This window comes from Phycodurus eques, chromosome 6 (genome assembly GCF_024500275.1).
Source record: "Phycodurus eques isolate BA_2022a chromosome 6, UOR_Pequ_1.1, whole genome shotgun sequence".
Classification (NCBI taxonomy): Eukaryota; Metazoa; Chordata; class Actinopteri; order Syngnathiformes; family Syngnathidae; genus Phycodurus; species Phycodurus eques.
The window spans coordinates 29,138,155-29,154,235 of record NC_084530.1 but is presented as its reverse complement, the minus strand read 5'-3'; the positions used below and the strand labels follow the sequence as shown (position 1 = coordinate 29,154,235).

General features: G+C 43.2%; 1 protein-coding gene across 4 annotated transcripts in view; it reads right to left on the bottom strand.

Moving 5' to 3' along the window:
• Positions 1 to 9,299: 9,299 nt before the first annotated feature.
• Positions 9,300 to 16,081, bottom strand: part of atf7ip (activating transcription factor 7 interacting protein) — a 39,427-nt gene continuing 32,645 nt past the window's right edge. For all 4 annotated transcript variants that reach the window (XM_061679105.1, XM_061679104.1, XM_061679103.1 and 1 more), the window contains 5 exons: positions 13,656 to 14,297; positions 12,782 to 12,883; positions 12,625 to 12,699; positions 11,131 to 11,210; positions 9,300 to 10,191 (listed from right to left, as the gene is read on the bottom strand). In XM_061679105.1, coding sequence (XP_061535089.1) covers positions 9,733 to 10,191; positions 11,131 to 11,210; positions 12,625 to 12,699; positions 12,782 to 12,883; positions 13,656 to 14,297 — 1,358 coding nt within the window. In that variant the 3' untranslated portion in view covers positions 9,300 to 9,732. The remainder of the gene's footprint in view (positions 10,192 to 11,130; positions 11,211 to 12,624; positions 12,700 to 12,781; positions 12,884 to 13,655; positions 14,298 to 16,081) is intronic.

Genomic DNA, 16,081 nt, shown 5'->3' with positions numbered 1-16,081 from the left:
CTTTCCCTCGTGGACTTTTTACCCGCCCGTTGACTTCAGTTTCAGCTAGCCAACGTTCGCTCTCGTCTTCCTCGGTCTGAATGAGAGAAGGAGAAGAATCGTCACAAGCTGATTTGTCGGTGGAGGGATGAGCATCACTTTACATCCACTTCGACTACATCTACGCCAACATGCTGGAGCTTGCTCCTGCAGTTTGGACTTCCGTTTGACAATAAGCAACACTTGTAGTGCTTTCATTTTGTGTGCACACAAGCCGCCATTGATGTGCAGACGCATATCAAATTAGAATCTGGTAGAAAAGTTCTTTTTTTTCAGGAGTTGAATTCATAAATTGAAACTTATGAATAATAGATTCTTTAAACACATTGGAAAATACATTTTAAAAGGCCAATTCCTACCCACTCTATTTGAATCTTTTAATATTGTTTCTTCAATATTTGATCATTTTTTAACATTGCTAACTGTTATCATTTGCCCAATGTTTAATTGTTCTTACGTTTCCTTATTCTATAATGTACAGCACTTTTAAAGTGCTCTATAAATAAAGTGGACCAGTTTTCAGAACTATACTGTACGTCCCTAAAGTCACACAAAACTTCAGAGTTCAAACTGCCATAAGACACTTTTTCTTTGGCTTTTTGCAAGACTTATTCTCAAAGAGGGTTCCGTCTCGACAACAGGTGTGAAGCGACCAAGACTCTGTTGTCTTATATTCTGTTGTGCTTGTCCTGATTATCACCAGGGTAGACCCCGGACTGGTCGAACAACCGTTCACACTCATATAGTCACAGCTACGGACAGTTGAGTGTGATCATCGCAGCTAACGTACACGTTGTTGCGGGAGGAAGCCAAAGAGAAAACCAACGGCGAGAACAAGCGAAATTCACAAAGGAAGGCCAGAGCCAAAATTCAAAACCCCGGAAGGCAGATTTACACATCACGAGTGGATTCTCGTAGAAAGACTTCAGCGTCATCATACACGCAGAGGCTTGTGTTGGGTTCAAATATTTTCCATTGACTTCTTTTCACCCGAACATTTTGGCACAGGCTGGAAAAGTATGAAAACGCTTGGGAATTTCTTAGATTTCGGCATAAATTGGCCATAAGATGTAATCAGAGCTTCATGTAAATCACAAGAATAAACAGAGTCTGCTTAAACTAATACAAACACATGTTCTCATCTTTTTATACAGCATAACATGTAAACATTCACAGGAGAGGACATTGTTGTTTCGTGTTTTACGGATGAAATTTCAGTCTTCAGCTGACACGCTCGGGTTCTTTTTTACCTCATTGAGCATTCTGCGCTGTGCTCTTGCAGTCATCTGTACAGGTTGGCCACTCCTTGAAAGACAAGCAACAGTTTGTCTAACTTGTGTAACCTTTTCTCGCTAGTTTTTAAAAGGAGGTCTTACGAGAGCTCTTTTGAGCCACGCATGGCACACATCAAGCAATCCTCGTTGATAAGAGACAATTCTAAACTGGGTGTGTTTTCTAGTGGTCGACGCAGGTTGAAGCTTGAATTGATTGGACTCCGGGTTGGCTCACACCTGACTCTGATGCATTCTTGGAGAATCCTTAGCCTGACTTTTTCCTCCCTGTCCTGTGTTATTTTCTATGAAAATATGAAAACAATAATGACTTGAAGCAGACTGTTTATTCTTGGGATTTAGGGGAAGATCAGACCACATTTTCTGACCAATTTATAGAGAAATCTAAGAAATTCCAAAAGGTTCACATACTTTTTCCTCCTACTGTAATTCAGAATTTCTTTGACAGTGTATAACACGTTCTCTGTCACAAAACATTGCCTACGGCACATGTCCAACTGTTAATGTCAACTTTTTTGCACAACTTGCCGTTCTAGAACAAGGAGCTGAGCGGCAAAATTCACAGCCGATCCATAAATGGACCAATACATTTCAAAGGACATCCACTTCTATGTGTGCATACTGCAATACAGGGTAATTGCAATCTCTGCTAATGCTTTCTGGACGTAACAGCTAAGCACCGCTTAGTGCTGCTTTCTTGTCGTTGCTGCTGCATCTTATCAGGGATGTTAACAATCCCCACACACTCGAAATGACTCCTATTTTGAACATAAATCCTTCAGTAGAGTCACGCCCAAGAGGTGGTCGTGTCCTTTTAAGCCTTTATATTTAAACAGCCAGGCGCTAGCAGCGTAGCATCTCCACTCTGGCATAAATCATTCACACTGTTTGGGCAGAGACTTGCGCCATTTAAATCTACTTGAAACTTACAACAGCATTCAGTGTGTCAATAGAAAGTGTGCAAGCAGGTTTTTCCTTGAATTATAGCTTAAAGGAGCTCACTAATGCCGTGAACATTGGCCCTTAATCTATAGTTCTGGACTAAAAAAAAAAAACAAAAACGATTCTACAGAAATCAAAAATTCCCCCCAAAATAGATTCAGTAGTAATTTAGTTTGGTTTGTTTTCTGATGACATATTTGATTTTCAGCCAGATTTTCGTCAGCCCACATTTAGATGGAAACTTGGATAAGATTGTTGATGTCAGCGACAAAGCACAAGCATATTTCCTGATTAAACTAGTACGTGTTCTGCAGCGTAATTGTCGCCGATATTGAAAGTCTGGATCGATGACAAGGCAGAAAAACGTGATAATAACCAGAAAAACCATATGTCAGAATGTGTCCGGCCTCGTCGTTCAATATGAGCAACACGATTCATTAAAAATCATTTACAGACACATACAAATGGCTAGTTCCCAAATTATAATAGGAATCCATATTGCACACGGAACACCAACTTCATCAAAACCTATAAAACGCCACTAGTGTCACTCTGCAAACGCTTTCCTGTTCCTTAGCCATCACATTTCAAATATCAGATATCAAACAAACAGTGAGTAGTTTTACTCTTTATTATTATTATTAATATACAGTGGATATGTTCTATTTATACATTTTTTGGGGTCATTTTCTGTACAGTTATTCAAGGTTTTATGAGGCCAAAAGTTTGACCCTGGAACAGATTGATTCGTTTCACATTGTTATAAGAAAATACATTGTTTTGAATGAAATTAAAACATGAAAGTCCATTAAGGTTATACATGAGCATAGAGCGGTAAGGCAACTGTCCAACAAAGATGGATGAACAGAATTACATAATTGTGATGACCTGCGCCTGCATAATGCACCGCACTTCAACGACTGAGTCAACTTATGTCAACCGACGGAGACACTTGGACGCATTGAAGTACTTTAAGCTGATTTCCGTCATAAATTAGAAAAGGTCAAGGTGTGAGGATTTCCTTTTTTGCTCAAATCCTCATCCGGCGACGCGCTGCTGTGTGCTGCTAGCATATAAGTCGCACAGATGCAGCAGCACGCATACATATAGTTAGGAGATGGATAAAGATCAAAAGCTGCGCCCTGGAAACAACCAATTCGTCACGGCGGGGTCAAGGAGGGTTTAAATAGCAAGAGAGGAGCTGCTGACTGAGGGAAGTTCATGCACAATACATTGCCATGCAGATCAGTCCTATGTGCACATTCCGACTGCTCATGCTCACTTGTGCTACGGGCTCTACTCACCTAATTAACTCTTTTCTGCAACATAATGCACAGAGCACAGTAGGGATGCTTGACAGGCCAGCGCAGTTGAAACACAAAAGCAAAGGCAGAGCAAAAAGGAGCGGCCCATTTTGCCTTCATAAGGGCATCCTATACACAGAAAGGTGATAATGTTTCAACTTCGGTTGGAAAGGGGACGCGCCCGCAAAAGGTGTCAGCGCAATCGAAACAAAAATGAGGGCGAGAGTGTGAGCGTTGGGATCATTTAGTCACGTCTGCTTCGGGGACATGCCCATTATCATCTGTCTATCAGTCTGTCTCACATGAAGGGGAAGTCGATGGAAGCATCGGAGGCTTGAGGTAAACCTTCCAATCTTAGAATTATACTGTATAACTAAGGGAAAAAAAACGGTTTAATTGACTGATTCATATTCAATGTATGGGAAGAATAAACGTGCATAAACGTGCAATTTGGAATTGACGTACAAAAAAAATCAACAGAAATAAATAATTGATTCATTGACTAAAGAGCCAAAAATTGTATTGAGTTTCCCCCTTTTTGTGGACAACAACATGCATTGGTATAATTTAGCAGGGCAAAAAAAAAAACAGATATGGAAGGTGGTATGTGAACAAAGTTTGTTTCCCAAACTTTTCACTTCAAAACCCAAACTGGAAACATGGTTTCTCCCCACTTCCAAACTTATTCCAAGAAATATGCCATAACATTGATAAAACACAAAACACGGAATTTATTACAAAAAATAGGCATCGACCAAGAAAAACAGGCTTACTCTGTCAATCGTCAACCCAATAGAAAACTCCATTGCGACCCATTTCCGGCCCCGGCCCTGAGTTTGGTCAACCGTGGTTAAGTGCACGTGTGTGAAATCCTCAATGTGTGTTTTATGTATACGTAAAGCACACACCAATACACACAGACAGACAGATAGACAGACACTAAACGATAGTTAACCTACCTAGAGTAACATCTAAGAATCCCGCAAGAGTGTGGTGCAAAGTAAAGGGGACCAAAAGAGAAGAAAAAAAGCCGGGGGGGGGGGGGGGGGGGGCGAGTCATTCATGGAGTTGATTGTTTTTTTTTTGGGGGGGGTTGTAGGAAAATTGATCCAAATTGGTAAAAGATGAGATACACAGACAGAGATGTAATGACGAGAGAGCGTCACGGAGGAAAGGAAACAATGGCGATGACTTTGGTCAGTCATAAACTGCGAGAATTGTACACCAGGTAGATGGAGAAATAGATGAGGAGGCAGATAACGGACAGAGAGAGGATGTGAAAAGATGATGCACCTCCCAGCAGCGCAATGAGGAAGAGGAAAAATATAAAACAAAAGAAAAAATGGAATACTCCAAAGCCTTCCGTGTTTGCTCTTTTGAGTGAGGCAAAGAGTGGGGGGTCCTTTCAGTTTGAACCCCCCTACTCTCGCTCTCTTCTTCTCTTGCTTTCCTCCTCAAAGAAAAATGCAAGCTTCCCTGTGAATGAGCGCTAAGCCTTCGCCTGCGCAGATGTTGGACATGGCACTGGCCAAAGTGTGGAGGCTGCAGCGCCACTGCTTGGTGTGAGGCGCCGCGCTCGACCCAAAGTGTGCCCACTTGCTCTCCTCCACGGTGAGCGAGAGAGAGAGAGAGAGAGAGAGAAGCAGAGAGGGAGAGAGGGAGAACTGTGGAGGTGGGGTAACTCCATCGGATGCTCAATGAGATGCTCCAGAAGGGATGTTGCAACAATTGGCAAGGCAAACTCACCTTGCATACTGAGAGCAATGGCTCCCTCTCTTGGTACATTCCAGAAGTTCTAACTTGCAAACTGATGTGCTCTTTTTTTTTTTGTAATGGACCGATGGGCGAGGTAATTCAAACAAACAAACAAACAAATAAATAAGTAGTTATAGAACTGTAATTAGGGAAGAATCGATACCAGTATGGGCATCGATATTGTGTGCCCGTCCTGCACAGGATGTTCCGATACTACGACACCGATACCACTTCACCAGCCTGACGTGAACGTTCCAGACAGGTTCCAGACAGGTGGTAAACGCAGATGACAACACTGCAGTGCTCTAGAAACTCTGTGCTTTCTGCCCGACTCAGTCGAGCGGAGTTTATCATCCATTCAAATCAAACTGATATATGGAGCGCTTTTCATACGTTAAAATGCAACACCAAGATATAAACATCCATCCATCCATCCATTTTCTGAGCCGCTTCTCCTCACGCGGGTCGCGGGCGTGCTGGAGCCCATCCCAGCTGTCATCGGGCAGGAGGCGGGGCACACCCTGAACTGGTTGCCAGCCAATCGCAGGGCACACAAACAAACAAACAACCATTCGCACTCACATTCACACTGACGGGCAATTTCGAGTCTCCACTTTATGCATGTTTTTGGGGATGTGGGAGGAAACCGGAGTGCCCGGAGAAAACCCACGCAGGCACGGGGAGAACATGCAAACTCCACACAGGCGGGACCGGGGATTGAACCCGGGTCCTCTGAACTGTGAGGCGGACGCTCTAACCAGTCGCCCACCGTGCCGCAAGATATAAACAGACAACGAAAATAGCAAGAAATATACAACAACACTCCCATCATATAAACACAAAAATGACCCGCACAAAGCACATATTGATTAATAGCGTATAGGAAACCCCGGGAAACTGCAGGATGACAGACTGAATACACCTGCCAGCGTGGAAGTTCCCAAGAGGACACAAAACGTTAAAAAAGACTACAGGTCCACAACAGGACAGGATTATAAAAAAACAAAACAAAACGAAGGACAATAAGAAATAAAATCAAACAGGCTAAAACTAATTACCAGATACATTACTAAGTAATTAAGTAAGTAATAAAGAAATGTCTTATTAAATAACTAAGAAATCATTTGAAAGCCAAACCAAAGTGTTAAGTGTTGAGCCTCCTTTTAAAAGTAACAACACTCTCTGCGGTCCTGATGTCCCCTTGGCAGGCGGTTCCAAAGGTTCCATAGTGGCTGAATGCAGCCTCTCCGGAAGTTTCTGCTCTAGCCAAAACCGTTTCAGACATTTCTAAACTAATAAAACAACCTTAACATAGATCCTGAAACACATAGAGAGCCAATGCAGTGATCTTAAAACAGGTGTAATGACTTGTAATGAAGCTGTTGGAATGTCTGCTGGTTTTGGTTTGCATTGTTCGATAGCGCCTACCTGAGGGAAGGAGCTGGAAGAGCTGGTGACCAGAATGTGGAGGCTCCAAGAGGATTTTGCATGCTCTTGTCTTTGTTCTGACAGCGTGAAAGTCCTCTAGGGTGGGTAAGGGGGTACCAACGATTTTCCCGCCAGTCCTTATTGTCCGTTGCAGTCGGAGTTTGTACTTTTTTGTGGCAGCGCCAAACCAGACTGTGATGGAAGAACACAGGACTGATTCGATGACCGTTGTGTAGAACTGTCTCAACGGCTCCCGTGGCAGGCCGGGCTTCCTCTGAAGCCGTAGGAAGTACATCCTCTGCTGGGCCTTTTTGAGGAAGGACTCGACGTTGGCCTCCCACTTCAGGTTATGAGAGACTGTAATTCCCAGGAACCTGAAGGTCTCGACGGCTGACACAAGGCAGTTGGACAGCGTGAGGGGCAGCTGTGGCGAACGATGCCTCCTGAAGTCCACGATCATCTCTACAGTCTTGAGCGTGTTCAGCTCCAGGTCGCGTCGGCCGCTTCCTGTCGATACGCAGACTCGTCACCGTCTTTGGTGAGGCCGATGACAGTGGTGTCGTCTGCAAACGTTAGGGGTTTGACGGCCGGGTGTGTTGAGGTGCAGTCCTTCGTGTAGCGAGAGAAGAGCAGCGGAGAGAGGACACAATCTTGGGGTGCTCCAGTGCTGATGGTGTGTGTGTAGATGAGATGGTGTTCCCCAGCCTCACTCGCTGTGTCCTGCCTGTCAGGAAGCTGTAAGCTGGCAGATGGCAGTCGAGACGCTGAGCTGGAGAAGCTCGGAGGAGAGGAGTTCGGGGATGATGGTGTTGAACGCAGAGCTGAAGTCCACGAACAAGATCCTCGGGTAGGTCCCCGTGCCGTCGAGGTGTTCTTGGATGAAGTGCGGTCCCATGTTGACTGCGTCATCCGCAGACCTGTTTGCTCAAACTCTAGGGGGTCCAGCAGAGGACCTGTGACGCTCTTGAGGTGGTCCAGCACGAAGCGTACAAATGACTTTATGACCACAGATGTCAGGGCGACATGCCTGTAGTCATTCAGTCCCAAGATTGCAGGTGTCTTGGGGACTGGGATGATGGTGGAGCGTTTGAAACCGGGTGATACTTTGCACAGTTCCAGAGATCTATTGAAGATCTGTGTGAAGACTGGAGCGAGCTGGTCCGCGCAGACTTGGAGGCAGGATGCGGACACAAGGTCTGGGCCTGGCGCTTTGTTGATCTTTTGTTGTTAGAAGATACGTTTCACATCCTGTTCGTGGATGATCAACGCAGGAGGGGGAGTCAGAGGTGTGATGGTATTGGGTGGTGCGGCTGGGTGGGTGTGGGGTGTGAAAGTGTCCAATTCAAACCTGCAGTAGAAGGTGTTTTAGTCATTGGCTAGTCCTCTTTTGTTCTCCGCATGAGGGGGTGGTCGCTTGTGGTTGGTTAGCGATTTTAATCCTCACCAGACTGACTTAGAGTCGTTGGCAGTAAACTGTTTTTCGAGCTTTTCTGCATAATTTCTCCTTGTGATCTTAATTTATTTTGTCAGCTGATTACTAGATTTCAAAATTTTCCTAAAAAAATAATAGATTGGATAGAGGTCGTTAATTATTCAAAATGTTCGGGTCAACATTTAAAATCTGTTCCTCAAAGAAGCCATCAAATGTTTTGCGATGTGGAATTTGGATCTAAAAGGCAGGTAGATGGGTTTAAATCCTGACCAAGTATACTTGCATCAACCAAATCAAAACTCGGCAGCGTATCCTCAGACAAAAGCGATAGGTGTGTTAAAAATTACATTCTGAGATAAAAGACTGGATCTGATACCATCAATCTTGCTTCTGAGGTGGTTTGGAAATTCCTCGCAGATGGCCTCTGATGATGTCATCTGTCCATCCATCCATTTTCCGTACCGCTTATCCTCACGCGGGTCGCCAACTGAACTGGTCCCCAGCCAATCGCAGTGCACATAGAAACAAAACAACCATTCGCACTCACATTCACACCTACGGGCAATTTAGAATCTACAATCTTCATGTTTTTGGGGATGTGGGAGAAAACCGGAGTGCCCGGCAAAAACCCACACAAGCACGGGGAGAACATGCAAACTCCACACAGGCGAGGCTGGATTTGAACCCGCAACCACAGAACTGTGAGGCAGATGTGCTAACCAGTCGCCCACCGTGATGAGGTCATGGGACCTTTTATAAAGTTGTTGTTGGTTAAAAGGTCGATGAGTATTTTGGTTGTCTGTGATGAGTTTTGAAAAATGGGAAATTAAAACAATCAAATTTAAATAACATGCACAACAAACATAACTGTACATTTATCAGTAAAAGCATTCAATATACTTAATGACATCTGTCGACAACCACTATTATGTTACACAAATAAAAAAAATACCACAATCGGTGTGCACTGGCATTTGAAGAGGGATGTATAGGCTTTATAGCTATTGCATGGTCAAACGTGAATTAAAGTCATTATAAATTCAGTGTTAAACGGCAAACAAAACAATACCCATTTATAACATCCACAAATGAAGAAAGAAGCATCTTTAATAAAACGTTTTATTGTGTCTGTCACAAGTCTGGTTACCAGACAAAACTTACAAAAGTTATCATTCAATTTCTACCACATGTATACATTTTTGTGCAATTCTGTTGACATGATAGTCCTGGCATCGTGTCTCCAGTAAAGCAAACAACATCTGGGCGACTTACATGAGCCAATAACATTAATCATCCGACATGAATCATGAGGAGGTGAAGAAGTAGCTCACTTATATACAACCGTATCAATGATGAAAAATGAATAACGTACATAAACCACTGAACTACACCGTCTGCTGCTTCAACTTTGCAAGTCAGTCAGAAGTCGGCCGTATTTACAGATACTCTATGTCAACAATGCACAATATTGGAGCTCCTAAGACATACATTGCCTAAAAGAAGTAATAAACAGTCAAATGAAAATGATTTTTGTAAATGTTCAGTTTGAGCTGGGATTGATCACGTTTGTGCATTGGGGTTCGCAGAAGGAGCCAAAGCGCCCGTAAATGTCTTTGGCTCGAACTGCAAAATGATATGTGGAGCCAGACTGGAACTGGGTCAGGGTGCAGGCCATGGGCAGAGGAAGAGCTTTCACTTCCCCGATCTTCTTCCAGTGCTGCTGACCCGAGTTGCTGTTCGAGTTGTCTTGGTGGTAGGCATACAGGTGATAGCTTTCGACGGCCGCACACGACTGATCTGTTTCGGACACGCACCAGGACAGCACTATGCCACTTGCGCTTGGCACCAGCTTGAGCTGAGGTTGCTGGGGAGGCGAGGTCCGCTGAGCCTCCGGTGGTAGGCCCGTGGGCACGGGTGTGACGGGAAGCGGGGGCAAGGTCGTGCTGGAGCCCCGGGCTGGCGTAGTAGTTGAAGTAGTACGGGGTTTCACTGTAGAATCCTACAAGACACACCATTCTTACATAAGAACTTCTGACAAAAGACCATCTAGTTGGTCTTGAAGTAAAGTAGCGTTTCAGATGCCAATTAGAAATGGGGTGCCAGAGATCTGGCATGTATTGCCATAACATCAACCGACACCAGGGTTGCAAAATTACGGGAATTTCAAAGTTGGAAACATTTTATGGGAATAACGGGAATTTATAGGAATTAACAGCGATTTATTGGGGCGGGGGACACAGGATTTTTACAAAATGTCATAATAGGGAACCTAAATACAGTTGGGGAAAATATATTTTTTAATAATCCTGACTAAAAGTACCAGATTTACTGCAAGTACAGTTGAATGCATATGCTATTCACTGCTTACGCCCCCCAACACGTACAGTGCATGTAAGGCGCTCTTTCCATTTTTGAATGGGACTTTTTAGGCTTTTTTTTTTTTTTTTTTTTTTTAACGTGGGGCTGCATTTTTTACCATTTCTGAATAGGGGGTATTAGAATATATATATATATTCAACAACATTCATGTTTTTGTTCAAGGAAATAATTGATTCTACTTACAGAAATACCTGTTGAAATGTGCCGCAAAAGTCGATAGAGCACATTATACATAGGTATAAGGAAAATGGTGAACAAAAATTCATAATGTATAAGCAGTTGAGAAAAAGGTGTACTTCATTACAACATCACGTGTCTAATGTGATAAATTTATATTTAATATGGCACATTTTCGCTGCTCACCAAGAATGCTTTCAAAAATTCAATCTGACGCCTAAACTACTTTGCGAGTCGCACATTTCAGTCTTTTTTCAGATCGGTCGTTGAATAGCCGGGATAGGCTCCAGCACGCCCGCGACCCTAGTGAGGAGAAGCGGCTCGGAAATGGATGGATGGATGGATATACAAAACACGAAAGAATACAGTTCTGAATTCTCACCAGTTGGGGGCGGTTTTGCACCGACGGATTACTGTTGGATGTGTTCGTGCTGCTTTGTGGGGACGACCTGGCTCCTGAGCCTATGGAGAGAGAACACGTGAGCACAGTTATTTTTATTCAAAATAAAATAAATATCCTCATCCACACCAATGGTGTTAGCACATAGGAAAGCAGATCTGTAGGCTGTCAAGGGCATGTCAAAGCAGCAGGTGGCGCTACAACCACTTTAGCTTTGGAAAAGTGTTGACATCTCGAAGAAAGCTATTTCCGGAAGATAAATAACAATGACAAACTGAGGAAAAAAAGAGAGAATCTTTTATGAACTATAACTCAATTTAAGCACATACAGCGGGTTTCCAGGTTACGAATTGCTCACAATGAAATAGTATGAGCAGCGGCATAAAAATAATGTCATCACTCGGCACAAGAAGGCACGTGTCGCTCAGGTACCGCCGCACCTACTTGATTGTTTGATCTTTCTGTCCTACAAGTGTTTTTCATACAAATACTTACTTTAATTATGACTTTTTTACAATTATATGTGGCGCTGCTTCAGCTATGGTTGTTTTTTTAAAGTGCTCTGATACTAAAGTTGAGCTACTACTGTGTTAGCATTAGCATAGCGTTCCAACCACAAATATGGGTAACATCGCCGCTGTGGGAATAAAATTCTGTTGTACACCGGACACCCAGTTCGAACAAGTTAATAAAACAATAAAGGAAAATATGACAACAAATACGGCACGGTGAACCACTGGTTAGCACCTCCGCCTCACAGTTCTGGGGACCGGGGTTCAAATCCCGGCACCGCCTGTGTGTAGTTTGCATGTTCTCCCCGTGCCTGCGTGGCTTTTCTCTGGGCACTAGTTTCCTCCCACATCCCAAAAATATGCGTGGTAGGTTGATTGGAGACTCGAAATTGCCCGTAGGTGTGAATGTGAGTGCGAATGGCTGTTTGCTTCGTGTGCCCTGCAATTGGCTGGCGACCAGTTCAGGGTGTACCCCACCTCTCGCCCAAAGATATGGATGGATGACAACAAATGCACGCACAAACGCGTCAAACTGAGTTTAGAAAACCTTTTACTTAAACTGGGCGTTTCCAAAAACAAATTCTTCAGTGACGTTAATATGGAGTTTGTGAGTGAATAAAATTGATTGATTTGATTTTTTATTTGTTTTTAATAGGAATGGCACACAGCATTACATAGTCTTTAAAAGTGAATAAATGTGTGTAGATGGCACTTTTTTGTGCAGTCCTCTGTGGATCAGTTTTTTTGCAGAGATAAATGTGGATCCGGATCTACTAACTAGATCTACACCACAATGTATTGGTTTCTACCTTGACTGATGCCACACCTTTCCACGTTTTGCAAAAATCAAATAAGAGAAATATATCCTATTGTGTGCCTTGGGCGTCGTTGTTATGATTATCAAAATATCAGGTACAGGGAATACTAAAGAAAACTGGTGAAGATTATAAAGAGGCGCTCTTACTGTTTGGAACGCTGGCTGGATTTGGACGCTGGGTTACCGAGGGACTTGGAACTGTCGCCTCCTTCACTCCCGTTACTGATAAGCAGAAAATACATCTTTAGATACAAGGTCCCTGCATAGAAAATAACTTAATGACTGTAAAACATAAGACTCTTACCCTGCACATCATCATCATCCTCAGTAAGATCAATGACAGCGCCTTTGGGACGTGCTACTGGAGCAGCTCCTTTGGACGGAGTGATTCCTGTGGCTTGGTTGTCTACACAGACAGAACAAAAAATCTTAAGAAATTCATCCATTATCCATTCGAGACCCACCAAAAACACAATACTTTCTTTTGTTACATTTTTTAATAAGAGAAAAATAGTACTGCATTGTATTAAACCACAATAAAAGAGAATGTAAAGAAATATGGTTTTATTAAGTGTTATTACTGTACATTCTAAAGTATTCATATATTGGAGTGCGTGCCTTCAAGGGGGCGTGGCCTAGTGAGTGACATCAGGAGCTGGAGTCGGGTTGGCTTAGTTAGTTGGGTTAGTCTGCATGTGAGCATCTAGGTGTAAGATGTGGCCGTATAACAACAGCTCTGAGTCTTCTCATTTTCTATTTGTGCATTTTTGCCGTTCAATCCATCCATCCATTCTGAATACCACTTATCCTGTTCAGGGTCGCGGGGTGCTGGAGCCTATCCCGACTGACTTCGGGCGTAAGGTGGACGACACCCTGAATTGGCTGCCAGTCAGTCGCAGGGCACATGTAGACATGGACAACCATTGGCACTCAGATTCACACGGTCACTGAGTGGGAACTCAACCGAAACCACGCTCCCCTCCCACTACACCATCAGTGACTATTTTGTGGGGTTTAATCAACGTCGGAAAGTGCATCAGTGACCGTGGTTCTCCTTGCCCAGATGGTAGGGCATTACAATACTTTACGGTTTTACTCAAGAAAGCAAGGTACCACTGTATAAGCAAATAAGAACACTGCTAGTTGAGAAAAAATATTAACGGTCCCGAGTACTGCACCTGTTTTAGATGTCAAAGACGTCCCTTGTGGGGGTCCTGGAGCCGCTGAACCTGTTGCTGCTGGACCAGATGTCGCCGATGAGGAGGCGGTAGACATGGCTCCAGCGACAGATACAGACGGAACCAGGGTCCTGGCCGTGGTCACAGAAACTCCGGCATTGGGTGTAGTTATCCCCCCAGCGCCGCCTTGGTATACGGCTCGGGCAAGTGAGATCTGGCCTGAGGAAATCTGGCTAGGAGGAGCCTGAAGCGCTGGGACAGTGATAGGGGTTGGAATAGAACCTGCAGCAGTGGTCGTGACAGGTGCGGGTTTGATTATGAAGGTGGTAGTGGAAGCGGTGGTTTTGGGCTTATTGAGCGAGCCGGGCGCAGGCAGAGAGGACACGGGGAAGTTGACCAGTGTTCCCGCCTGGCCATTCGTCATCGATACAGGCAGCTGTATGATGAGTGGCTGTCCAGTCATCATACTACCCGCAGGTGCAGTCTTCAGCAACAAGGTGCCTGTCGAACTCTGAGTGGTGATGCCAGTAGCCAAGGTGGAGACGGCATTGGAGGAAGAGGTGATCAGTTTAATGATGGGAGCCTGTGAAACCATGGCTGTAGTGGTGGAGACAGGGGTTGGAATAAGTGGGCTGGACTTTGCTGAGAAAGAGAAGAAGACAACCCAACCATTACAGCGACTGCCAATAATGCGAATCCCCCCCCCCAGAAATTGTAAAATGTCAATAGTGCGCATTATACATAGGTAAATGGGGGGGGGAAACTGTCACATTTTATAAATGTATGCCGCCATCTAGAGGTTATGAAAAAGCTGTACACTTGAATTCCAGTATGCCACGGCCACCTAGAGGTTATGAGAAAGGTGTACACTTTCATTCTAACATACCAACGCCACCTAGAGGTTATGAGAAAGCTGTACACTTCTATTCAAATTTGCAAACCGCCACCTAGAGGTTATGAAAAAGTTGTACACTTTCATTCTAATATGCCACTACCCCCTAGAGTTTATGAAAAAGATGTAGCCTACACTTTCATTCCAATATGACACAGGTACGCATGACTGCATATATGTACAGTTGTGCTCATAAGTTTACATACCCTGGCAGAATTAGTGAAATGTTTTTTTTATTTTTTTTTTATAAATACGACTGTTGACTTAACACCCATCATTAATTTCTTTATGCTTATGTTTAGTTTAATGATAATGCTTTTCTGAAATGCTTGACAGTTTAATTTGAATCCTATTAAAACAAAATTAAATCTGTTTCGTCTTGCCCTTTTTTTCTCTTTAAAGAATTGTACCCTTCTTACAAATCGTGCCTGGGTAATCAAACATATGAGCACAACTGTGTTTTCTCATTTACTAAATAAAAGTAGGGCTGTGAATTTCAAAATAAGAGCAAGTAAATAAAAAGAAAGTAATATGTGTTCAAATAAATTGCTAAACTTCTAAACAATTCTTTGAAGAAAAACTAACAAAATACAGATAATACTTCATGTTTTGAGCATATGGGTAGAAGCAAAATCATGCATTGTAAAAATGCATTGTACATAATAGGTAGAAGGGTTTTCCAGAATTTTGAAGTCAACAATGAGGGGTGCGTATTATACACGAGAAATTACGGTATCACCCTTGACTTCGTGATACATTTGCTTTTGAAAACAAAGCTTCATCCCCTCATTTTATAAAAATACCTTCATATTGGGAACATTAAATGTATTTTACTTAATAAGGTCACCATTGGACATGACAGGACTTTGCAGCGGAAGTTAAATTGTCTGTTGTGTCATGGAAAACTCATTTCATTCATTCATTTATTTCAGTTGTTGAATTGAATTGCAATTGATGAATTGATGAATGAAAAATATATACAGTCAAGCCCGTATATTGGGACACAATTCTCATCTTTTTGGCTCTAACCACCACCACAACGGATTTGAAATGAAACGATCGAGATGTGCTTTAACTTCAGCTTTAATTTGAGGGTATTTACATCCAAATCAGGTGAATGGTGCAGGAATTACAATAGTTTGTGTATGTGCCGCCTACCTTGTAAGGGACCAAAAGAAATGTGACAGATTAAAAACTTTCATTTTTAATACTTGGCTGCAAATCCTTTGAAGTCAATTGCAGCCTGAAGTCTGGAATGCAAAGAGCTCAGCAGACACTCGATTTCATCCCTGGTAATGCTCTGTCAGGCCCCAACCGCAACCGTCTTCAGTTCCTGCTTGTTCTTGGGGTATTTTCCCTTCAGTTTTGTCTTCAGCAAGTGAAATGCATGCTCAATCGAATTCAGGTCAGGTGATTGACTTGGCCTTTCTGTTACATTCCATTTCTTTGCCTTAAAAAAAACTCTTTGGTTGCTTTCGCAGTATGCTTCTGGTCCATGTGCACTTTGAAGCACCATACCAAAGTATTATTTCCC